Raw genomic sequence first — 26,789 nt, forward strand, 5'->3', positions numbered from 1 at the left:
AATTTAATAAGTTTGAGCTACTCACCCAATGAGTATTTCTTCCAAATTTGGTGAAAATCCGTTGAGCCGTTTTTCCAGACAAGCAGACAAAGACAAGCCCTTGCTTTGCTTATGTGCGCAGGGTTAATAAATCCTTCTCATCAAGGATTACGTAGAATCCAATTTTTTTTTCAAGATTGTTGAGTAACATTTAAGGAGATTTGGCTACCATTTCTAGCAGTTCAAGTAACAATGTAGAGGTTCTCTCATTAGCTCAAGACAAATTATTTTCTTCCTTAGGTAGGGGATCAAGGATCTTCAGAAGTTTCATAATTAACTGTACTAATCTTAATTACTGCTGCTAAACTTATTGGTTCTTGAATCTTGGTTATACTACTCCCCTCTACATAGCAATGAATAGATTTTTTTTTTACCTCAAAATTGTTGTAAGAAGAAATATAGTTAATTGAATTAGCTCCAATATAGATCTGGTAATTTATCGTAGAGGCAAGAAAGTCAAAGCAAAATTTGTTGATTCAAAACTAAATATGTCTGCAGTTCGTCTAAAATTGTTCCACTAAATATGTAAGCAGCTAATCTAGCACAGTACCACTTCAGCTAGTTCACCACCTTCTGCACTTAGCAAATTAATACCATTTTCATTTTTCTATTAATCTCCAACCATCATCAGATACCATGTCAGATTGGATTCAAACTCAGAACTTTTATTCCTAAGCTAAGAATAATTAACACAAATATCAAACTCAGGCACTGATGCTTGTAAAATGATGACAAATGGAGATGAAGCCAGTTAAGACAAAATGCCAGCAAGAAAGGCTGACGTTAAATGATGATGATGTAAATTGTGAGGGAATTTTTTCATCTCTGAGCTTGATGTTAATAAAGAGACCAAAGAAATTATAATCATATTAACAATAAACTCATCCCAGATATTTAGATATTTAATAATCTGTTAAACAATTAGGGAAACAGAAAAGAGAAAATAGTTGAAGCATCAGTAGTATTATGTGTCTGTATGTTTATAATAGTTCTTTAGTATGGCCACGCTCATACTAGAGCACTGCTGTCTAAACACGTGTATATATGTGTATATATATATATATATATATATATATGTGTGTATTTAGACAGCAGAAGGGGGACAATAGCTTATAAGTTTCTCTGTCCACCTGTTTTGTGCATGTGTGCGTGTGTGTTGCGAAATGAAACAAATTAATTCAATGTTAAAATATTCATTAGATAAACAACCAACTGTTTTTTTCTTCTTTTTTTTTTAATTCAGTGAATAAATTTTAATTAACATTGTAATATGAGGAAGAAAAGAAGACCGACCTCAGATCAAGCTACTTTGGCCATGTGCATGATCAGATCAACCACGCGGTGGGAGTAGCCAGTTTCATTATCATACCAGGAGACCAGCTTGACAAAGTTGTCGTTTAGGCTGATGCCAGCACCAGCATCAAAGATGCTGCTGTGGGTGTCACCCAGCAAATCTGTTGAGACCACAGCATCCTCTGTGTAGCCAAGAATTCCTTTCATTTTACCTTGTGATGCCTTCTTCACGACTTTTTTGATTTGGTCGTAGCTGGCCTAAGAAAAGAAAACAAAAACAAAACTGCTAGTAGGATTATAAAAAAAAATACAAAAGGCTTCTTGGGAAGAGAAGCAGGGGATACATTTAAATGATGTCTACACCAAAAGTGTATCAGAGCAATGGCCAAGGAAATACTTTTAGGAAAGACACATGTTGTTCCATGCCAGCACGGAAAGCGGACATTAAATGATGATAACACCCTACATTAAATGATGCGGTCCTCAGTACAATGCTGTACTCAGTAAAAGACTGGTTGATTTATGGTTTAATCATGTCTGCCCTAGTGTGGCCGACCTGAGGCTAATTAAGACAACCAACCAATGAGAAGAAAAATTTATATTACAAACCAAATTCTCCAGGTGAGAACATATTTCAAATTTGCTTGATCAAATTCAGAAATTAATTATTAACATGGTATTTCCCCTTCTTTCAATTAGGTTTGGGCCTTTGGCTCATCGTCAACATGTGTCTTGTGTCTTTTCTATAAGTATTTCCGTGGTCATTGCTCTGATACACTTTTGGCTGCTAACCCATGCCAGTATGGAAAAACGGGTGCTAAATGAGGATGATTCTGAGCAACCTCATACAGCATTTAGGTTTTGCACAGGTAAATGCCTGCTGATTGAAAGAAAAAAAAAAAACAACTATCCTCGTTTATCACAGGGTTTGGTTCTAAACACAAACAGTGATAAATGAACCACCTTCATGCACTTTGTAAATCAAATTAATGGGAGATCCACTGATAACAAACTCACAGCAACGAAGCCTCCACCATCAGTTATTTTCCTCATCACCTCTACCATTTCCTGTACAAAATACACTCATCTACATTATTTGTTAGGATCAGGGGCACTTTGTATATTTTTCTGTTCACCAGTCCCATATTGATGGATACAGTCCATGTAAAAAATACACAATCTTGCAGCTTAGCAATATAAACACAAGTGATAATCAGTGCATTTCTGGGTAACTGGGGCACACTTTAGTGATCCTAGAAGAATCTTTCACAGATCAATTCATGATAAGCATAACACAGTCCATCACTGAGCATGCTGTTATCCCAGACCAGTAGTAAATGAGGCTACATGTATTATAGTATTAGTCAATATACTGTTTTCTCTGTTGCCTGTTTGTATGTGATGGTAGAGGAACACTGAAAATTATTTGCTCTATTAGCTGTTGATGTTTTAGCAATTAAAAACAGACCTGTTGTTTTTGTTTTTTGCTTTGTTGCCAGTGTAGAAATGAGGTTACAGCCTGTTAATTAGTTATTTACAATTATAGCCATACAACCATCAAGCATGACAAATATTTCAGTTCAACTTCTTAAAATTCAGTTTACAATTCCTTAAGTGCTTTGTTTGGCAAACGTTATGCAATACTGCAAACCTTCTGTTGTTATTTAACCCCAGGTTCAAACCTGTAATCAAGAGTGTTCTGCTATCAAACACTACATATATATAAGCTGATAGTGTGTTAGATGAGACCAATAGAATAAGTACTAGGCTTACAAAGAATATGTCTTGGGGTCAATTTGTTCGACTAAAGGCAGTGCTCCAGCATGACTGCAGTCAAATGGCTGAAACATAAGAGTAAAGAATGGACACATGCATGCAACTAGATTCTTTTGCAATCTGAGAGGCAGAATTTGTAAAGTGTCCAGTTTAAAGGCACCACGTGGCCCTTGGGTGTCTTTCACCAAGTATTTCTTGCAATCATTAATATCAGGACCCTAGACAGAGGATAAGTGAATATGGTGATGGAAAGTGGTTGGTGTTAGGAAGGGCATCCAGCCATAGAAGCCATGCCGAAACTGATATAGGGGCGAGACAAAGCCCTGCCACTCATCAGATCCAGCCCAAACCAGCAAGGGGAATGAGTGGGTGGATGGATGGATGGATGATGATGGTGGCGATGATGAGGAGGAGGAGGAGGAGGCCTCCCATTACAGTAGCTGTTGTGCTAACGTTACTTTTTCCTTTTTTCTCTGCCAAACTTGGAGCCTCTCAAAAGAATCAGGACATCACTCTTCCTCCTCTCACCAAAAGAAAACCATTTTTCTCTCCCAAAACTCCAACCACACTCATTTGCAAAACTACCGTCTCCACACATTAATGATACAACCAACAAGAAATATAGAATTAAAAGCTTGGATACTAACGCCTTTCTTAAGACGACAGGTAACATCAACAACAGAAACATCAGGTGTGGGGATACGGAATGCCATACCAGTCAATTTTCTGTAAAAGGAGGAAAAAATGATGAGTAAAATAATGTTTTCTTACATTGACATGGGCCACAAATTTGTAAGAGACAGAGAAATAGTTGCTAGGATGGATGAAACACAAATTCAACCTTGGTCAGGATTTGAACTCAGAATATAATGATAGCAAACTTGATAATCACAATCATACATTCAGCTGCCACTTCAGCACCCTCCAGAACCACATGGGATTAAATCTCTAAAACTGGCTGAGTCCCCTCCTCATCCTTCCCAGCTTATGACAGGTATTTATTTGATCAGGGTCAGTATCAAGGGTACTATGCAGTAGTATGAAGGGTACTATGCACTAGTACCAAGGGTACTGTGCACTAGTACCGAGGGTACTATGCAGTGGAACAAAAAAATGCTTAATTCCAATTTGAATTGATAAAAACTTTCAGGTGCAGGGATGGTTGTGTGGTTAAGAAGTTCGGATTGAAACCATATGCTTTTAGGCTCAATTCCACTGCACAGCACTTTAGGCAGGTGTCTTGTACAGTAGCCTCAGGCCAACCTATACCATGTAAGTGAATTTGGTAGACACTGAAAACTGTGTGGAAGCCTGTCGTATGTATGTGTCTTTGTGTCTGTTCCTCCCACTGTTTCACAACCAGTGTTGGTTTGTTTACAACACCATAACTTAGTGGTTCAGCAAAACAGACAAAATAGAATAAGTATCAAGTCCTGGGGTCAATTTGTCCAACTAAACCCTTCCGGGCATTGCTCCAGCATGGCCGTAGTCCAATAACTGAAACAACTAAAAGATAAAAAGTATTTAACCTTTCAAAGACAACTGGGTCAATATATTTGCCTAATATTGGTGTATGAGGAGCTGGCAAACTGGCAGAAACGTTAGCACACCGGGTGAAATGTTTAGCAGTATTTCATTTGTCTTTACGTTCTGAGTTCAAATTCCGCCAAGGTCAACTTTGCCTTTCATCCTTTCGGGGTGGATCAATTAAGTACCAGTTGTGTACTGGGGTCGATGTAATCGACTGGGCCCCTCCCAAAAAATTTCAGGCCTTGTGCCTAGAGTTGAAAAGAATATTAGTGTACTGGAGAAAAAATATACACTTTTACAACTCTCCATATCTGCTGAGATTTTGACACATATTTCTACAGAATTTTAAATAACATACATCATTTTTTTTTTTCTAACTAGCAAAAAATTATAAACAGAGTTCTGCCTTCATTACAAGGAAAAGAAACTATCAGTAAGCTTTGTCTCTAAAAGATTGTTTAAAATTATTATTATTTTTTAATTTGAGTTTGATTGTCAGTTACAGATATTTTATTCTTTAAATTCTAATTTGAAGTTTATTGTATACAAGTTAGTCTTAGCAATGTGCCATTACACTTCTATTCTCTTAAAAATATGAGATGAAATAAAAAGAAAATCCAAAATTTGTAGCATTTATTAAAAGCCATGAGAATCAGAAAACAATGCAAAGAAGTGAAATGAGAAAATGTTGGTTTCTTTACCCATTTAAGTCTGGGATGACTTTGCCAACAGCTTTTGCAGCTCCAGTGGAACTTGGAATAATGTTCTGGGAAGCCCCACGTCCACCTCTCCAGTCCTGTCAAAGAATTTTTATTAACACGTTACTCAGTGCCTAATTCTATTATGTTGAGTCAAAAGTTTTGCAATATTTTGGTAACTGATTTGCTTTATTCATCAATTTACAACAGAAGCATCCTAGCATTCATAGTAGAGGTCATTGTGTTGCATTGTCTGAAGCCACTTTTCTGCCAGTTCTTTGATCCCATGCTGATACCAGTTCTTGTCCTTTGAGGCAAAGAACAACTTTGACTGAATCTTCCACCTTTTTTTATTCTTGATTGATGAAGCATCACAAGCACAGGAAGTGAGCCAAAGATTGGAACAAGTAATAATCTGAGGGAGATGTTCTGCAAGTTTAATGTGCATAAGTGGTTGTTAAACAAGGGCCAGCTCCCAGAACCTGTCACCAAACATGGGGTTCTCAAACACAATTATGAGGGGATAATTCACTATGAGTTTGCTCCAGGCAGTCGAACCATCAATGCCAACCTGTACTCTGGATTGCTGAAGCAGATGTATGCCGTTGTATGGCAAAAATACCTGGCATTGGCCAAGAGAAAGCAAGCTCTTCTTTCAACAAGACAACGCAAGACCTCATACCACTTGAACGATCTGGAATAAATTCCAGGAACCTGAGAGAAACGAACTGATGCCACACCCAGCAATATATCAGACCAATTCTAGTGGGAGTGGAGCAAGTCAATTACACTGACCCCAGTAATTGACTGATACTTTATTTTATCGACTCCAAAAGGATGACAGACAAAGCTGACCTTGGCAGGATCTGAACACAGAACGTAAAGAGCCAGAAGAAATGCCACTAAGCATTCTGTCTGATGCTCTAATGATTCTGCCAGCTTTCCACCTTAACCATGCTATATAAACTGATTAAACATACAAACAGCATGTCTGTATGTGCAACCACATGAATACACTTCACTCCAGTTCTAATTTATGAAGTTACACACACACACACTTTAAATACAGATGTAGTGGGTTTGAAACCAAATTGCTAGGTAACCGAATCGACATCATGACCAAGCCACAGTAGTTTCACATGATCAGCCAATTAAGCGACCAATCAGCATCAAGCCATCACATGATTTGACTTTCTAGAACTTTCTCAATGAGCCCTAGATAAAGGTGGGTTTTGGCAGTAATCCCAGAATGCTGAGACAGTTGCTTGACATCTCTCTTTTCATTCACCAAGAGCCTACGGTAGATAGAAGACCAAGATTTTGTCACCAGTTGTGATGGGCTGGCCACCGATTGCTATATCAGTTAATCTGTCACAAATCCCAGCAATATGTCTCTCCAGGTGTGTAACTGTTGCTGTTAGTATTCGTAAAAGACCAACACAGAAAACGTGCAGTGAATAAATCTTCTGTTAAATGTTCATGAGTGTTGTTAATTACTTCTTAGAAATAAATTTTCATTCACCAGCAGCAAACAACCACCTGTGACACATTCATGTACCCTGTTAATTAATTGTACAATAAACCTATGATTTTAACTACTATGCACTTCCATATATAGACTATCTCATATTAATTAGCTTCACTCATTAGTGATAATATTTTTAATGAAATGTACAGAAATTGTGTTTCTAATTTTGAAAATAATCAGGAATTTGGTTGTTTTTTTGTTTTGGATTATTAACCTCATCTCCAGAGATTTACATCTGCTCTACACTTCAAACAATTTGATAATAAAAAAAGACAGACACATTGGATACAATAGTATGAGATAAATTGACTGGAAAGATGTGATGGTCACGGATAGAGTGCCTTTGACCATAGATCTACAGAATCAGGGTTGATATAGTTTGACATGAACAACATATGAAAGAGTGTGTGTATATATATATATATATATATGGGAGAATATACGAAAAAACAACAACAGACGAGGACAGATGGTGTAAATAACAAAAGGATGTATTAGTATGACGCTCGGGAATACGGAAAGTCTTTAACGTTTCGAGCTACGCTCTTCAACAGAAAGAATACGGAGACAAGGAGAAAAACACGGAGAAAAAAAAAAATATATGTATATATATATATATATATATATACGTCACTATGAAACAAAGATACAAATAGGAGAAAATGAAAGTACCTTTGCTGAAGGTCCATCCACAACTTTCTGTGTCGCAGTGTACGAGTGGACTGTGGTCATCAGTGCTTCTTCAATGCCAAACTCATCATGGATCACTTTGGCCAATGGTGCCAAGCAGTTGGTGGTGCAGGAAGCATTGCTAGAGAAAAGAAAAAATATGGAAACTTCATGTGAGTAGAAGAGTCTAAAATGGCTGAGTGGAGATGTTGTTGTACAGCCAACTCTTAACTTAGGAATTCAAATCCATTAGTGAAGGCAAGTGGCCTAGTGGTTGGCATGTTGCACTCATGATCGCAAGAATATGGTTTCAATTCCCAGACTGGGCAGTGTGCTGTGCTTTCAAACAAAACACTTCATTTCACATTGCTCCTGTCCACTCAACAGTAAACGTGTAACCCTGCAATGGACTGGCATCTCATCCAGGGGGAATGTTGCACCTCCACCCAGCTAAGCCTGCATCCAGAGACATGTTTCTGAGTCTTTGCTCGTCATCAGTAGCAATGGCCTGCTAGTTGGAGATGCCTGTCAAGCTCTCGTAAACATATAATAATTCCAGTGAAACACATTCACTGATTTCAAAACTAGCAGACCATTGCTACTCCAGACTGATGACGAGCAAAGACTCAGAAACATGTCTCTGGATGCAGGCTTAGCTGGATGGAGGTGCTTGTCTCCCCTTTGTAAACATAAGGACACAGGAAATGTGTCAAGGCCGAAAGGAAGCAGTGCTGCTTCCTAGGGCTAAATAGCAGTAGTATTATTCCCTTCATGAGACTGTCACGTTAAGTTGACAGCATACAACTACTTTATATATATATATATATATATATCATCATCATCATCGTTTAACGTCTGCTTTCCATGCTAGCATGGGTTGGACGATTTGACTGAGGACTGGCAAGCCAGAAGGCTGCACCAAGCTCCAATCTGATCTGGCAGAGTTTCTACAGCTGGATGCCCTTCCTAATGCCAACCACTCCGAGAGTGTAGTGGGTGCTTTTACGTGCCACCGGTACAAGGGCCAGTCACACGGTACAGGCAATATATAAGAAGCAAAGGAGGAAACCTGTACAACGATTATTCAAGGTAGAGATGGGCTGTGCAGGCCCAGAACCAGTCTGTCTTCCCAGCACGCAGCTTTAGCTTCATGTATGGAGACTATAACACACAGACATCAGGGCAAGCATGACAGTACCTTCATCTTGAAATCTGCCTTCTGTCATAGCTGTTGCATGAGCTGAGCTAGTTTACTCACAGCTCGGTGTTGCTAGATGTTAAAAGCAAGGCTGCTGCTGGGTGAAATGAACCTGCATACATTATGTCTGAATAAACTCAAGATATCACTCACCTCACAATATTGAGATCTTTCGTGTACTTATCATGATTCACTCCCATTACAAACATTGGGGCATCAGCCGAAGGAGCAGAAATAATTATCTTTTTGGCTCCACCTTTTAAATGAGCCTAAAAACAATAGAAATAAAAATGAGAAACAGAAATGCCAGTATCTCAGTTGCTACTTCAGAGCAAAACAATAAATTTCTTCAATTATTGATGTACAATTCAAAGAGGGTAACCTCTGCCAACCCTTGAAATGCTCAACGTTGCGGCCAGATCAACCTCAGTAATTTCACACCTATCTTTAACACAAGGATCACATGGTTTAAGTCTTAACATTTGGCTTCAAGCAATCAATAGGCTGGACACAACTAGAAAAGCTTATTCTGTGTTATAATAAGTACCAGGCTTACAAAGAATAAATCCTGGGATCGACTTGTTCGACTAAAGGCAGTGCTCCAGCATGGCCGCAGTCAAATTACTGAAACAAGTAAAAGAATGTGTTCTTCCTGCATACACAGTCTAGATTTCCATTGGCTGAGACAGTTGAAACCTCTCACTCGCAGCATCTTTATATTCTTGCAGGAATATCCAATCGCTTGATCTTCAGCTTCACTTAGGGAAGGCCTAGTGGGAAGTTTACTTGCTCAGAATGTGGGCGAAAGCAAATTCAAAGACCCAGCCTTCAGAGATACAGCAGTGGGATAATAACAATAACAGATTTGAAATAATCTAGACTATCGTTGTTGTTGTTGTTATTAGCAAGTAATTAACTTCAAATCATTGATTAATGTGAGGTTGCATTGTAGCTGAACAGAAGAATAATTAAGTGACTGGTGATACACAAAGTCAAATAGAAAGTGTGAAATACTCACTGCCGCCTTCTCAATAGTGGTGAAAACTCCAGTACTTTCAACAACATATTCAGCCCCAGCTGAGCTCCATGGAATGCAGGCAGGATCTTTCCTATAAAATTTGTTTTTAAATAAAAAACAAACAAACAAAATGTAGTGTTAACAAACGTGTATAAAAGAAGAGACAAGTGGTAAATCAGTTGAATATAAATGTAGCTGAAGCCATCAACAGAATGTCTATACCAGCCATAGGCAAACCGTGACCCACAGGACTTACTTTATGAATGGCGCACCATCAAAAACTTTCTTTCAATGATTTTAGTGGTGCAGCCTGCCTGATGATGAGCTATGTCTCATGCAGCACACTTCTCAAAAATTGGTTGCCCATACCTGATCTATACAGCAGCTTGACCTGTTAGAAATAGCAGCAAAATTTCCCTCACATCATACCCTACTATCTTGTCTGACATATATTGGAATATCTGTAGCAAAGCTACATATTACATAGTAATGTGTGAGTCGACCTGCACAGCAGACGAATATATTGAAGAAGCATCTAGCCTCGCTTTGATACAGTAGCCTCATTCTGAGACACTAGCTGCGTTCTGAGCTACACCGTAGAAACAGTTCAGTTCCTGCCAGGCCTTGGTCAAAGACATGTCTTCTCTGCTGCTCCATGTGCGATCTCCCACATGTGACTCACATGTCTATTCACCTTGACACAAGAGATATGGTTTGTAAACGAAGATATTTTATCACACACACATTCTCAAAATGACTGTTCTCATTACATAATTGCATACATACTGTAATACAAATATTATATGTTACTTTTTTCAGTGCAAAAGCAAATATCAAAACTTTCTTTGTATGCAAACACACATGTTTTAGTATCATACTACATGCTTCCACCACAATAGGTGAACACAGAATAAATAATATATTTATACACAAAATAGTCTTATGGTGATTCATACAAACTGTTTCCATTTAATAACATGCACTTGAACAGCCAACAACAGCCGCTGTATATCATTATCCTAGATACATCTAACGGTATCCTAGATACATCTAACGGTATCCTAGATACATCTAATGGTATCCTAGATACACTGTTAAAATAAAAATGGGTTGATTACAGCTGGAACATAATCCAGCTCAATCTTGGTTGATCACAGATGAAACAAGATATACCTTATTTATGCTTATGCTAATGATCTGGTTTGATCATGGCAGTATCTTTAATGCACACAGGATTTTACTCACTGTGTATATTAAGAAGGAAAAGTTATGTAGAGGCCAGTGATTACCACAGACTAAACCCTATCCTATACTTTTGCTTTCAAATTTTGGCACAAGGCCAGCAAGTTTGGGAGAGGGGGTAAGTCGATTACATTGACCCCCACCCCCCCATCCAGTCCTCAACTGGTACTTATTGCATCAACCCTGAAAGGATGGAAGGCAAAGTCAACCTAGGCAGAATTTGAACACAGAATGTAAAGACAAAACACTACTAAGCATTTTGCCCAGCATGCTAACAATTTTGCCAGCTCACTTCATTACCTTACCCTATGTTACCCCATAAAAAGAAGTTGGTCACAGAACATCATAGAAGATAACAAACACAGAACATCCTAAATGTCTCTACTTAAAGTGCTGTTGAATAATCCAATGTCATCTTTGTTCAAAAAATCGTTGAGTACTCCTAACAATTTCTAAGGGAACAGAAGGACCCACTTTTAGGCTGATTAACATATATTATGCTATTAGATTTACATAAAAATATTTCTTTAATAAAGACTTTTTACATTCTAAAACGGCCATAAATTTGTTGGGGAGGGAGAGTTAAGTGAATTGATTGCAGTAAATGTGTCTAATACTTATTGTATTAACTCAGGACCTATACATTCTGACCCAGGTATATTTTGAACTCTGAATGTAAAGTGACAAAGCTTAATAGAGTAAAACATTTTAGTCTGGTGTTCAACCCTTTCAGCAACACTGCTGAAACTTTTAGGCAAATGGTACAGTTGTTTCATACTAACTTCCAGTATTTCACTGACATTTCATGTCTATACATATGCATTTCTTTACATCTACAATCTCAGCATTGGCACTCATCTTTTTTTCCTGTCAAAAGCCAGTTGTTCAATTCTTAAAAGCCAGAGTGTTGTGGTTTTAAATTTACTATTTTTTCCTGCATCTTTCCATCTCTCATGTTCCTCTCATTCACTTTTTTTATGACTCAGTTCAATTTTGATCGAAGTGTAGAGTATATTTAATTCCTGACACTGTACTTTCACTCTCACAAGCTCGCTTTTATACACACTCATTCTCTGGCCTTATCTATGACACCAGCTACAGTTTAAGGCCTTGATCACAAATCAGTGTAGTGATGATAGTGGTGTTGGTGGAGTGTCTAACCATTTCCGACAACACCTCTTTATGGTTTAATTTTTTGCTATTTTATTATGGACAGTCCGTTCTCGTATGAAGTGGGGGGGAGGTACCTTTTTTACTAGATTTTGTAACTGCTTTTGATAAAATTTGCTCAACTAAAAAGTTTTTCATGGGCAGGGCCCCAGTATGGCCACAGTGCAACAACTGAAACAAGTAAGAAGTAAAATGGAAACGTATTCTTTTATTTCTTTTGTTTCAGTCATTTGATTGTGGCCATGCTGAAGCACCACCTTAAAGGGCTTTTTAGTCAAAGAAATCAACCCCAAGACATTCTTTGTAAGCCTAGTACTTATTGTATTGATATCTTTAGTGAACTGCTAAGTTATGAGGACATAAACACACCAACATTGGTTGTCAAACGATGGTGGGGGTGAGGAGACAAACACACATAAATATATACATACATATACACAATGGGCTTCTTTCAGTTTCCGTCTACCAAATACACTCACAAGGCTTTTGGTCAGCCTGAGGCTATAGTAGAAGACACTTGCCCAAGGTGCCATGCAGTGGGACTGAACCCGGAACCATGTAGTTGGGAAGCAAGCTTCTTATCACACAGCCACACCCATGCCAACAAATATAACACAATAAATACATTTAGATTTGTTTTCTCTAATGTTTTAGCATATATTACACTCGTTCTCTTTCAAACTCTCATGTTCACATTGTGTTGTTTTTGTCATAGTCAGAAGAGGAGGGACAGTGCCCATGACATTTGTCAAGGTGTTCAAGACTGACGGAAAGAAGAGTGGCCCAATATAATCTGCCTGCAACACAGGATAATCTGCAAAGGGTACCCAACAGCAAGATGGAGATATTTATTATTTTGTTTATTATAAAAATTAGATGGCTTATTGGTTAAGGTGTGGCTCACAGTCCTAGATCATGGTTTCGATTCCCAGACCAGGCAATGTGTTGTGCTCTTCAGCAAAAGACTTAATTTCACATTGCTCCAACCTAGTCAGTTATGAGTACCAGCAATTATTAGGGGAGTTAATGCTGCAATGGACTGGCATCCCATTCAGGAAGAAAGAGTGTTATAATCTCAGTCACTTATAAGCCATGGAAGCCATGTTAGTCTCTGGCCTTATGAGTCCCAGGGTTCGTGGCAGACTCAAGTATATGTACAAAGGTTGAAATCTATAAAACTAAAGATTATGAGCCATCGAGGGAGCCTTTACATGGTCATTCCACTTGCTAAGAATAGTAGCAAAGTCTCCACAGAATCATACATTATCATGTCTGAAGGGAAAGAAACATTGGAATAATGTAGCTTTGAAATAAAGATGGGATGTAGATGTATAGAACATATTTGATTATATATATATATCTACTCTATGAAGGCCAAGATATAGGGGTGGGTGGGGAGAAGTTAAACAACAGCAGTTATGAAGCTATTGGGTTACAATAAAATGAAGGTGTGTGTGGTTGGGGGTGTGCGTGTGCATATGTGAAACAGGTAATGAAAGAAGACAGTGTACTCACTCGCTAGTCACAGTAATGAGGGTATTGTTAATCTTCAGTTTATCGCCTTCCTTGCTAACACAAGCAGGGAATTGTCCATGAGTACTATCATATGTCAGCATGTAGACCTAAAACAGAGATAAGAGTCTCAACACTTAAAATTGAAATGTAGAGGATTTGATGAGAAAGCTTTGATAATAATACAACCAAAAACATGCCAGGATTTGTCACACATTCTTTCCAAGACTCAAGGCAATACAGCTGTCTTACTAATGCAGTCTTCTTACTCATTGCATAATTTTTATCCTACTTAACTTTTATGATGCACCCTGCTTTAAAAATTCTAAGACTAACTTTACTGAACATTTAACTGTCAGTTACACTCTGGACAATTTTCTTTATAACAATACATCAAAACACACACACACGTGTGTGTGCGTGCATATGTAAGACAAGCTGTAAATAATGGTCATTACATGGTCTTCCTTATTGCAGTAAATTTAACTTACAGCTGTTTCCAGTAGTCATTCTAGGTCCGTTGTTGATAGGTTTACTCAATTGGTCCATTGATCAGTTGAGGAAAACTGAACAGCCTAAAAAAGTTAATGCTATTTTCATCAGAGTCATTTCTGGAGCACAACCCCAGATTCACAAAATGGAATGGTAAGGAACTATAACCTCAGACTCTGCCACGAGAATACAAGGAGTTCTTTACTAATCTAAACAATATTGTTAGCCTGGTGTAATAACAGAGAGCTTATAAAGTATTTTGTCCAGATTAATAACCCCTCACTTTAGCTCTGTTTTATATATATATATATATATATATATATCTTAGTATATGAGAAGAGATCAGAGAATTCCAGTGTTTAGTTCAGGCAGCACTCCTGTGAACAACAACAACTATCTGAATACAGTAATCCCTCACCATATTGTGGTTCACCCATCGCAGTTTATTATTTAAGCTTACATCGATTCGTCTGTGGTGTTTGTAATAAAATAAATATATACAAATTTTTAAAATAATTTTTAAAAAATACAGTACTGTTTCTACTTTGTCGATTTTCACCTATCATGGGGGGGTTTTGGAACGTAACATCTACAAAATAGTCAAGGGATTACTGTATAAGTGAACTCATCCAATTTGTTGCTATAATCTATTTATTCTTTTTTTGGCATGCCATCAGTAACGACAATGAGGTTTCCAGTTGATCTGATCTAAGGAACAGCCTGCTTGTGAAATTAACATGCAAGTGGCTGAGCACTCCACAGACACATGTAACTTTAATACCAAAAACTCCATCCTGTCTTCCAAGAAATTTCGGCCATCAATATTCAATAAAGACCACAGCCAACTACGTAACGCTTCAACAAGGGATGCAGTTGTGTGATGAGGGCCAGAGAGACAGGACTGCTCTTGCCTAAATTAGAATGGAATTGGCAATATTTCATTGTTGCAGATGTACAGGAAACCCTAACAGCTACAACAATGCTATCTAATCATTAGTTGGTGGTCTGTCATTCATGCATCACCCTACAAGAGAGTGAGGGTTTGAATTAGGAAGCTCCCATCTAGACCGACATTGTAACTACAGTTAGGGGGTCCATCACAGTCTCGCTATGTGATTGGTCACTAACTCCAGTATTTCTGCATCCCTGTGCACTACTTGCTTTCTTCTTTTACTGGACACAAAAAGTCAAAAAGAGAAAGAAGAGTAGATAATACATAGATGCTAAACTAGTATAAATTATATTTTCAAGGGAGAAAGTGATGCGTGCACATAAAACTCACTCTCTTGCTCTTAAGCCAAGTGGCAAGATAAAGGTAACTGATCAGAGAATGTAGGTGACTGCCAAAACAGCTGAAAGGAACTCCTAACATTGCATAACCAGTTAACTTGGTATGTGTCCAGGTTAAAAAAATATCACATCATATATTTGTCCTGCATCATGGCTTCTAGCCTAGCAAGAGGGTATGTTGCCATGTGGATCAACTGTCTCTTTGGCTGTCACTGTCAACATCAAAGCTGTGAAGATGGAGGTTATTTCTTCTAAACCATGTTTCAATGAAATGCAAACATGCCACTAACAATACTCATGCATATTTAATGTGCATATCTTTATCTTTCATCTTTTACTTGTTTCAGTCATAAGACTGTGGCCATGCTGGGGCACTAACTTGAAGAATTTCAGTTGAACGAATCAGCCCCAATACTTATTTTCTTTATTAACCCCCCTTATTGTATCGGTCTCTTTTATCAAACCACTAAGTTACAAGAACATAAACACACCAACACCAGTTAAGCAGTAGTGGGGCTCAAACACAGACACAAAGATACACACATACACACATATACACATATAATGGGCTTCCTTCATTTTCCATCTAACAAATAGGATGACAGATGGGGCAATATATAGACATTAGTAAGTGAGAGACAAATAACAAAACTACTAGGTGTTAGAATCACGGCTATGATTAGTTTACCTGTCACTTACCATATAGTCCAGCTCAATAAAAGGATCGTTGACAGCAACAACATTAATATCCTTCTTTAAAGAAGCACGTAGTATGATGCGGCCAATACGACCAAACCTGGAAAATAATGGAAACACATAAAAATAACAATTTACCTTTTCCTATGATTAACGGTATTCAAAGCTGTTCGATCTAATATTCAAACATTGTGTGCCCCAACCTGGACTGTAATATACAAAGTGTCCTTAAGAAAATGGATATGATTAGAGGGAGATTTAGCATCTATTTCTAGGAGGTCAATTGACCACATAGAAACTCTCTTAGTTGCTCCCTCTTGAGGAAGTTAGGAGAAACTTGAAGGGCATGTATCACATTTTACTTGGTTCTCTACATACAACTGGTAACACAAAACCTTGAACCATTGATCTATTCTTAAAATTACATTTGACGTTGTTAGTTCAGTCTTTAAAGTTTAAAAGTAGCCCATTTAGAAGCAGACTTTATCTACCCAAAGTACTGTGTACATTAAGAATGTGTAAACAATCATAGAAGTTGAGTAAACTTCATGATTGTTTATTCAAAACTCTGATGTGGCCTGGTATTTCCTTTCAACGCTTACCTATGTTAACTATGCTTTGTATTTCACTTTTTTGAGGTCTGACAACCCTAAATTCTAATCAATGTGTATCCCCTAACTTCAGACAGACACCCAAAAATAAATCTCTATGGTCTCCAAAGAATAAGAATGAGGAAATGTGGTATAGGAAGAGGGAAAAAGTGAATGATGCTATTTTTAAAAATTAATCACTTGTAAGATAAATAAAGGTGGTGAAAAGCAATAAAGCACTACTATTCTCCTCTCTGTAAGATGAAAATTGCAATAAAACACTCTAAAACTGGAAATAATATTCGTTGTGTTTCATATATAATTAATAATATATGTTGTCAATACAATAGAATATATTAAACACCTTTATACAACTCAATATCAGGTGAGCGAGTGTGTGTATACATTGTGTTTCTTTTATCTTGTAATTTGTTTCAGTCACTGGATCATGGCCATGCTGGAGTAGTGCCCCAAAGGGTTTAAGGCAAACAAATCAATCCCAATACTAGTGTTTTTTTTTTAAGTGTGGTATTTATTTCACTCGTCTCATTTGCTGAACCGCAAATAAAAATTATCTACAGGAGGGTGTTCACAGTGTAAAAGCCTTTCCAACAGCTAAACGATGAAGTAAGAACCAAGATTACTCTCTAATATTTCTCTTCTTAATAGAGCTATGCTAGTGGAGTGCAGGTTCCTCATAGGGCCTCTCATGTTGGACAGGTAAAAGGACAGAGGCCAGACAGATGTGAACCACCTGTTCCCGGAAGTAAAAATGGGTTTGCAAGGGGATAAACCTCCCCTACTTCAGGAAGGCCACCAAATGACTTTTCTCCTCCGTTCTCAGCTGTCTTTCCTACTCCTCTCCAGCTGGATCCCTGCTTTTATTGATCTGCCTCAGTAACTCTGCAGCTTTTTAGCTTTTCTTTATATGTTTTCCTGAGGTTTCGTTTTTTTTAAATGATCGTCAATGCTTCTGTAACTTTGCTTTTTCCTGAAGTAGGGGAGGTTAGCCCTATGCAAACCCATTTTTACTTCTGGAAAGAGGTGGTTCATATCTGTCTGGCTTCTATCCATTCATCTGCCCAACATGAGAGGTCCGATGAGGAACCCGCACTCCACTGGTATAGCTCTCAAGGTCATTGGGGCATGCAAGCCACCACACTGCAACAAAGACGGGACCTTGTGGTGGCAACAAAGACTGGACCATGTTGAGGGGTAATGCAGAGGAATGTAGTGAAGTTTCACTACCACTACCACATACCTACAAATCATTAGTATTTACATACCAGCTTCCAGGAATGCATTTAATATGTAAAATTGGTATATCCAATAACTATACACCACTGTATATACAGTGGCTACTTAAGCAATGTGTTCAAGGATGATTAATGAGTTAGATGGGTGCTGATGAAGGGGGGAAAAACCCCTGAGATATGGCATATACACCCATTACCCATTTTTCATCTTTGATCTCATTGTTTGTTTGCACTTGATGTCTCGTATACAAAATGTAGTAATGAAAGTCAGTGCTGGCTATCATTTCTATAGAATGACTGTGGAGATAACCTTATCAAGTAATGTAAAAGTGCACTGCTAAAACAGTAGAATGAGGTATTGACTTGTAAAACGTTTAATATACTTTTAAGTTTATTATGGTCGCATAACAAAATACCACATGCCTACAAGTCATTAGTAATAACAAGACAGGTATAGCTACTACTAACAACTCCTGTACAATCCCACAAGTCTCAAAGACCCTACAAAGTTGGTTTTAACACTGCCCTTCCTTCTACAAGTCATAAAATGTTCCAATGTGATCTATAGTGAAGCACCTAAATATCATTGTGCTTTCATTTAAATCATTTTGTAACAGTAGAAAACTATATGAACTAGCAAATGAAGAATGCAAAACGGTAGCTTACCCATTGATTCCAACTTTGGGTGCCATTTTCTGTAGAAATGAATAAAAATCAAAATTAAAATAATACAAAATCAATAAGTAATTAGCCAATAAAATACAAAAAGGTAAACAAAGAACGTTTTTAATTGGAAATCATTTGTTTTATTAGAATGAAAGGCAGACTGTATGATGTTTGTGTGAGAACAGCCATAAAACCTTTGCCAAAATAGAACAGAACTTATTGCAGCTCCCCAGCTTACCAGTTTTCAGTCCAACAGTCCAACCCATGCCAGCATGAAAAGCGGACGTTAAATGATGATGATGATGATGATGATGATGATCAGTAAGGCACTGTAAGGGCAATGAATTGGAAGAATAAGTAAAGCACTAAGCAAAATGCCTGATGCTGTCCCTTGGTTCACCAGCTCCTATAAAACATCCAAAACCATGCCAGCATATAAAAAAATCAGACATTAAATGATGAGGATGACAACATGAAAGTTGAAAATATAATAATTTGATGAGGGTTATTGGAGCAGCAGGATATTACACTCCAAGATTTGTTGCCTTTCTCTTAAAATATCCATAGAGGAAGGAAATGTCAACTAAAGTTGTTGAGGTGAAGTCAGAATGACAACTTTACCACTTTCATTACCACAAAGTACATAAGGAAAACAGCCAGCATATGAAGACAGCACAATCATTAAACCTATCTTTAGTAGGCTGTGACTCCGAAAATGTTTATCCATATCAGCACACCTTTACGGTCTATGTATGTCACACAAACACGAAAACAAACACAAAAGCAGAAACACACAGCTGTAAAATATGCACAAACACGCACACACGGATGTTTATTAATCAAACTCACTTGATTAGACAAACAATACAGCCCATAGGTGCAGAGACATTCACAAACACACACAGGCAACAGCACACATGGATACAGACAGATAGACATAGAAGTACATACTTCCTGAGAGACACCCACAAACAAGCACAGAAGCAGCGTATGAAGAGAAACACACACACACATATTCACACAGACTTTAAATATTTTATAAGCTTCACATTGATATTGACTAGGAAGGTTAACATTCTAAATACATCCACCTACTAACCGTCAAAAGTTCTACTTTATCAAGTTGGTTATTAATACTCTGTTCTCACCACCAACCCCATCTGCACAAAGTTAGTCAAACTCAACAACTGATAACCTTATCCTTAATCTTAACATTTATAAATTTTATTAACCTTTCTTCAATATACCCAAGGTCAGAGTTTCAGCTCCACCACTACCACCACCACCACTACTACTACCACCGTAAAAGCTTCAATTTACTTGAATCTTTACAACTGCATTGTCATTCTAAATGAGGGTTTTTAGGTGGAGTGGGGGGTTAACAAGGGTGAGAAAAACAAAAGGTGAGCAGATAACACACACACACACACACACACACACACACACACTGAGAAAGGACAAACCCACATGCTCAGTGCACACAAATCTCTCTCTCTCTCTCTCTCTCTCTCTCTCTCTCTCTCAACAAGCTCCCTTACAGACTTTAAATGAAATAAGGGTTCATATTTTTAAGTTCAAAATTGCAGGTAGCATGTGCATTCAAATAAAATAAATGAAGTGGTGAAGTTCAGTCAAAACTAATACATGCAACATCTCAGTCCTACCCAGTTTAACACCATCCTGAGTAGAGCAGTTCTCTCTGTTGCAAGCTTTCTCTTTCCTTGGACCATGTTTCTCGAGCAGACATTTTCACGTACAGGTTCCGCAGGGTATCAGCGGCAACAGTCTCACCAGTCTCAGAGGGATGGTAAATGCCTTGGGCATCATCCCTCCTCTATTGACTAAATACATCATTATTTAACATCCATTTTCCTTACTGGTACAGATTGGACAGTTTGAGAGAATTTGAAGAGCCACAGGGTTGCATCAAGCTTCATTGTCAGCTTTGGCATGGTTTCTACAGACGAATGCCCTTCCTAATGCCAACTACTTTACAATATATACCAGGTGATTTTTATACAGGGGTGGGAGGAGGTAAGTGACTAAGTGGTTAGGGTGGTGGACTCATGATTGCAAGATTGTGTTTTCAATTCTTGAACCAGGCAATGTTTTAAAGGGAATTTTTCTATTATATCCAGCAAAATAAATAGCCATGTATCAGATGAAGCAATGATATAAGTTGTATAAGATTATGATATAAATAGCAAATGTGTAACAGTTTTCTCTACTAGAGAGTGGAAGAAAGATATAATCTTTAGTGAAACATAAAAGTCATTTAAACTGAGTTGAGAAAGTGGAGAAAGATATCTTACTTGGCAGTGGACACAGTTTCACAAGTCTACAGCTGATAGCAATAGTGAAGGGAGCACAATCTTTGTAATTATATATACATACAATGTATGTATATATTATATTTAATAGGTTAGAGTGTTAATTAGTGTGTGTGTGTGTGTGTGTGTGTGTGTGTGTGTGTGTGTAGATGATGAAAAAGAGACAATTAAAAGAGAAAAGAAAATGAAAAAGACAAAGGAATGAGAGGTAGGTGTATGGGGCAGAAAGAAAGTGTGTGACATGATAACAAGAGAGAGAGAGAGAGAGAGAGAGAGAGATAAAAGCAACAGTGAAAGAAAAGCATGATATACAAATATAGACAGAGAGATAGATAGACAGATATGTGTGCATACATGGATGTATGTGTGGGTGGGTGTATGACAACCAGAGAGAGAGTATGCATGCTTTTGGTAAATCAACCCCAATTAAAGTTAGATAATAAAGAGGAGGAAGATCTAGATAAACAACCACACAATTAACAATAAGAATATGTCACCATGATAATAATAATAATAATAATGATAATAATAATAATAATAATAATGGTTTCTTACCTCACACAACCTACCTACCCATTCTTTTGCATGCACACAGACACACACACAAACACAGACACACAAAACCACTACTAGACTACTTTTACATCACTTAATACTTTTCCAACACACCATTTGAAGTTTTATACTGAACTGATAATACTTTTAGTCACCCACCCCCCACACACATAGCTTTAGTCTTTAATAACCTCCCCCACTCCCCACTAAGACTCTTCTTCTCACCCCACAGCTCTGGTGCATGTCAATAAAAACCAACAAAAGAAAGACAGTTCTTGAAAAGAATTCCATGCAGGCAATTAGTCCATTCTAAGCCACAATGGAGAGAGAGAAAGAGAGAGAGAGGGGAGATAGAAAAGGAAGCTTAGGAATGGAGACAAATGTTTGAAACAGAATGAAGAAAGAAAAGACAAGAAAAAAGGAATTAACAAGAAGAGTAGGGAAAGACAGAAAGGTGAGCAAAAGAAGGTAAGAAAGTAGCAGATGGAGAGAGAGAGAGAACAATAGATAGATTTCAAGCACCAGCTTTTATTACCATCTGCACTGGTGAAAGGGAGAGGGGCTGAAATAACCAACCTTGGTATAGAACCAACTCAAGATTACAGCTGATGGTACCACCATACCTAGTTCAAGCAACAATAGGTACCATCACAAACCTGCAGTACTCTATATCTTGCAACATCATCTGCTCCTCCACAAGTGAATTTGTCAACCATCCACAGATCCCCAAAACACCACCATACGACTGGCAAACATAGCCACCATCTACAATACATTCCACTACAAATCTGAAAACCATCCACGGTAATCTTCTCTACCAACTAGAAAAACAGATGCGTTATATAAGATTAATTTTTGAGGATGTGATCAAAGACTTTTTAATTTTAAAAAAAGCAGGAGAAAATGTTTGAAATATAAATAAAGTGGAAGTATACAAAACTAAACATTATTTTCCATCTTACTATTAGTTTTGTTTCATTTTAAAAAATTAAAATTCATTTTATGGTTAATTAGTGTTCATAGTTTGAATTACATATATATGAGGCAATCAAGATCTTTTAAGAGCTTAGGGCCTCTCTGTGTCTTAATCCTGCCCTGCTTTCATCCTACACCATCACAAACCCCGACCAACAACTTCATCAGTCAAAAAACATGAGCAAGTAGGAGAAAAATTCAATGGGATACATAGATGCTAACCATTCCAGCTGTTCATGTTTTACTGCAGACTTCTTTAAAACAGTGGTTAGTGTGTGGGAGATGATCTATTGATGATAGTGGTGGTGGATGATGTGATGATGTTGAGGATAATGGGGTGGTTGTTACTGTGCTAACGTAGGAGATTATACTGTTGATTGGCATCATAGTGGTTGAAGATCGTGGTGGTGGTGGTGTTGGCTATATTTAACCAATCCTAACATCCCTCATAACAACACTCCCACACACACCTGTTCACACTGGGTCCAGGGATGGGGGTGGGGAATAGAGAGAGATCAATGAAGTTAATAATCATTATACATGTGCACAGACACCGTGTAGATGTGCATGTAATTACAGAGTATTATTGGCATGTTATATTTGTCAAAACAAATATCTATTACAGCTTATCCCTTACTTAATGACAATGATGAGTATTACAAGTTGAGTAGGCAGAGAGAGAGGTGAAGGAAGAGGAGCCAATGCCAATGAAGTAACACATGGAGCAAAGGAGAAACAGAATTAGGAAGTGGAGAAGAAAGAACAGCATCTGCAACAAAAAGACAGCAGAGAGAGGAAGAAGAAAAATGGTTAACAAAAAATTCAATTACATTTTATTTATTTCAAATATCTTTTCCCACAGTGGTTGACTTTTTGTGATCTCCTTGCCCTTCACTATCAAAGGCTCTTGATAAGAACCCCATTAAAGCTTATTTGGTCTTTATCTACAGAGAAGTTATGAAACCGATAGAGAGCAAAGTTAACCATTCAAAACACCCTGAAGCAAACTACAGCCGCAGAAGGAGTTGGAAATGAAGCTGTTGACAAGATTACTAAAAGTGGTTCTGGCTATTTCTCAAGAAAGAGAGAGAGAGATTTTAGTGTAAACATTGCTAAAACTACTTTTTAGCAAAACAATGAGGGGGCCTTTATGCAGACAGTTGCAAGAAATAGCAGTTACAACTCCCTCAAACCACACCCTGTTATCTTAGATAAGCAAAGACAAGTTTCATAGATATATTGGTTCAAATTTTGGCACAAGGCTAGCAATTTCATGGGAAGGTGTAAGTTGATTACTCCAACCCTAGTGCTCAACTGTTACTTATTTCATCAACCCTGAAAGGATGAAGGCCAAAGTCAACCTCAGCAGTATTTGAACTCAGAACATAAAGACAGACAAAATGCCACTAAACATTTTACCTGGCATGCTAATGATTCTGCCAGCTCACCACCTTAAGTTTCATAGATATATAAAAGATGGGACGGTCATTGCTTGAACATCTCTGATCACAGATTTTCTTCATTGGAGCAAACTTGGGGCTAAAATACAAGCCATTACCTTGAATAAACATGCACAGCTAACTACATAAAGTAGAATATTGGTTTATCAGTCAAACAATTAGTGGATGTATGAATGTATGAATGCATGTATGCCTGTAACTAGCTAGACAGACAGACAGATATGTGGTAGATCATGGGCACAACACAACTGATGTCTATGACCAAGACACATCATTCTCACCCAGAATACAACTCACTGCAAGTAGCTACCATGATACCTTGAGACGAAACAGTAGCAAGACTTCCCTAAAATCACATCCAAATATCTTAATGAAATGAAATTACACATAGGATAATGTAACCCTAGATGCACTATAGCTGGTAAAAAAAACAAAAGGATCATCATGGCTATATTCAGAGGGTACTTCATTGATCAAGAGTGATCTGAGACTAAACGACAAGAACTGGTTGTATCAACATACAACAGGACTATGAGCAAGGAAAAAAAACTATCACTGTTATTATAGTATGATTCTGAACTGACAATAATAATAATAATAACAAAGATGAATAAGGGTATATTAATAACAAAAACTGTTGATTTATCAAAATTACTTCTGCTTCCAGAATGAATGTGTGCAAAACAACCAGAAAACAAAAAAAAAAATAGCTTCTTTTCTTAAGGGTAATTTTTATATTTATTTTCACTTTAGCATTTAAACCAGCCATATCTGGCTCAAATATTCTACCTGTTTTATGTTCTAACCTACCAGATTTGGCATATCACACCTACTCTACAATCTCATCATCAAAATCTTGAAGCTATGAGATAAGGCATGGTTAGTTCAAGACAATGTGAATAAATAAACATCACATTTGACAAGAGTAATCTGAATGCTAAAGGGTTCAATAAATACAAAATCTCACAGTCAAAAAGTGCTGTAACATATTCTCTTTGCATATCTAACATCAGCATTAATTCATTGAGATTCCTGCAATGTTGTCAAACAAATGCACAAACAGAGAAAACTTGATGCACTTTTTCCATCACTTTCTTCTGTGTCATCACCATCATCTGCCTCGTCTGATAAAAGAGGAAAATCAGAAAAATTGCTGTATACTGACATTTTTAGAGCAAGAAATAAACCACACAGTCAGATTTCTTTTGTTACTCCAAGAATCTGATGGTAGATAAATACTCAAAAAAATACCCTCATATGAGGGAGCAAAGAAGAGAATTATGAAATACTGGTCCTATTTCAGTGGTTCTTGGAGATCCAACAATGCTTGTGGTTTCTGGGACCAAATGCTTTTACTGTTGACATGAATAAATCTCAACTGTAATTTACTATAGAGAATCCAGGTATCACACATACATGCACACACACACACACACACACAAGGACATATAACAAAAGTCATTTGTACATTAGTGTATATTTACTTAGCAATCAACAACTGTTGACCTCCAAGCAAGTTGTGGCATCTCTGCTTTCCTTATCATAGTAAGCTTATCCATTAAACTTTTATGTATGTACATAAATGTATGTTACTATATATGCTTGTGTGTGTGTGTGTGTGTGTATGCATGTATATATATATATATATATATATATATATATATATATATATATATATGCTAATATGTATCCATATGTGTGTGCATGGAGGTTGTCTAAATAGAAACATGGATATATTTACAACACACTCACATATAGATAACTACTTACTCGCACACACACGTATTATAAATTTACAAATACATATGCACATACACCACAACAGACTCACACAAGTCCAAATAATTGAATGGATAAGTTATAACACACAAGCATATACATAAAAGAGACCTGTTGTTGCTGCCTTGAGTAAATTGTGGAAGAATCTAGACAACTGTACACTTACCAAGTATTAACACTCTAAGACCCAATGACTATGTTCTTTCTTGCAATTTTTTAAAATTACACTTTTAAATAATTTAGTCATTCAGCTATCAGATTGATTAAGTCTCTTTATATCAAAGACCAATCCCATTTTTGTTTGATGGTCCTGTCAATGTAAGAATGTTACACACACATGGTCTTGTTCTAAACAAACCTGGGGACAAAGTGATTTTGACAATCTTCATCCCGGTACTGGGTTTCGGAATTTGAAATGTGAACAAAGATTGCCAATTATTCGCTGACACAGTTCTTAATTATTAACTGGCGCAGTTCTTAATTATTAACTGACACAGTTCTTAATTATTAACTGACACAGTTCTTAACTATTAACTGCTACCATAACATATATAGTTTCATAAAAGAATTCAGAGAAACAGTTGGTAAGTACTGAAATGGTCAGTTTTATTATCTTTAAATGTTAGATTTTATTCTTTACTCTGTTTAAGACTTTCTTCCTTATAATCTGACCATGAAGATAGACTTACAATTTATAGTCAACCTGACCCCTCCACCACACATATTTTTTTGTCTATTTCTTTATTTTGTATTATGATTATTATTGTATTTTGTCTGTCACTATATCTATAGGTTTAGTTTTGTCTGTAAACTGTTGAAAACAACACATCACTTTGGGTAAGCATTCTTACAGAGTGAAATGACAGTAGGATCTAATGAAGAACTTATTTAAACAATCACCTGAGGTGCATCTTACACCTTGAATGGCTGATAATGATTACACAACATCTCACCAATATATTACAAATGTAAAAATGTGCTGAAACCATTGTTGTGATTTTAAATAAAAAATTTTGTTTGTTCCATT

General features: G+C 37.2%; 1 protein-coding gene across 4 annotated transcripts in view; it reads right to left on the minus strand.

Annotated features, from left to right (window-relative positions):
- Positions 1–928: 928 nt before the first annotated feature.
- The window catches only part of LOC106880635 (glyceraldehyde-3-phosphate dehydrogenase), a 39,115-nt gene continuing 13,254 nt past the window's right edge, over positions 929–26,789 (minus strand). Inside the window, exons 1-10 of one of the 4 annotated variants that reach the window (XM_014930673.2) lie at positions 20,976–21,099; positions 18,664–18,692; positions 16,155–16,251; positions 13,677–13,783; positions 9,750–9,840; positions 8,885–9,000; positions 7,537–7,675; positions 5,340–5,434; positions 3,756–3,834; positions 929–1,590 (exon numbers count right to left, since the gene is read on the minus strand). In XM_014930673.2, the coding sequence (XP_014786159.1) occupies positions 1,339–1,590; positions 3,756–3,834; positions 5,340–5,434; positions 7,537–7,675; positions 8,885–9,000; positions 9,750–9,840; positions 13,677–13,783; positions 16,155–16,251; positions 18,664–18,689 (1,002 nt within the window). In that variant the 5' untranslated portion in view covers positions 18,690–18,692; positions 20,976–21,099 and the 3' untranslated portion in view covers positions 929–1,338. Of the gene's footprint in view, positions 1,591–3,755; positions 3,835–5,339; positions 5,435–7,536; positions 7,676–8,884; positions 9,001–9,749; positions 9,841–13,676; positions 13,784–16,154; positions 16,252–18,663; positions 18,693–19,191; positions 19,210–19,284; positions 19,350–20,975; positions 21,100–26,789 lie in introns of those variants that run through there. The other 3 variants (XM_014930672.2, XM_052970380.1, XM_014930671.2) reach the window with 3 other exon arrangements.

This window comes from Octopus bimaculoides, chromosome 9, assembly GCF_001194135.2.
Source record: "Octopus bimaculoides isolate UCB-OBI-ISO-001 chromosome 9, ASM119413v2, whole genome shotgun sequence".
Taxonomy (NCBI): domain Eukaryota; kingdom Metazoa; phylum Mollusca; class Cephalopoda; order Octopoda; family Octopodidae; genus Octopus; species Octopus bimaculoides.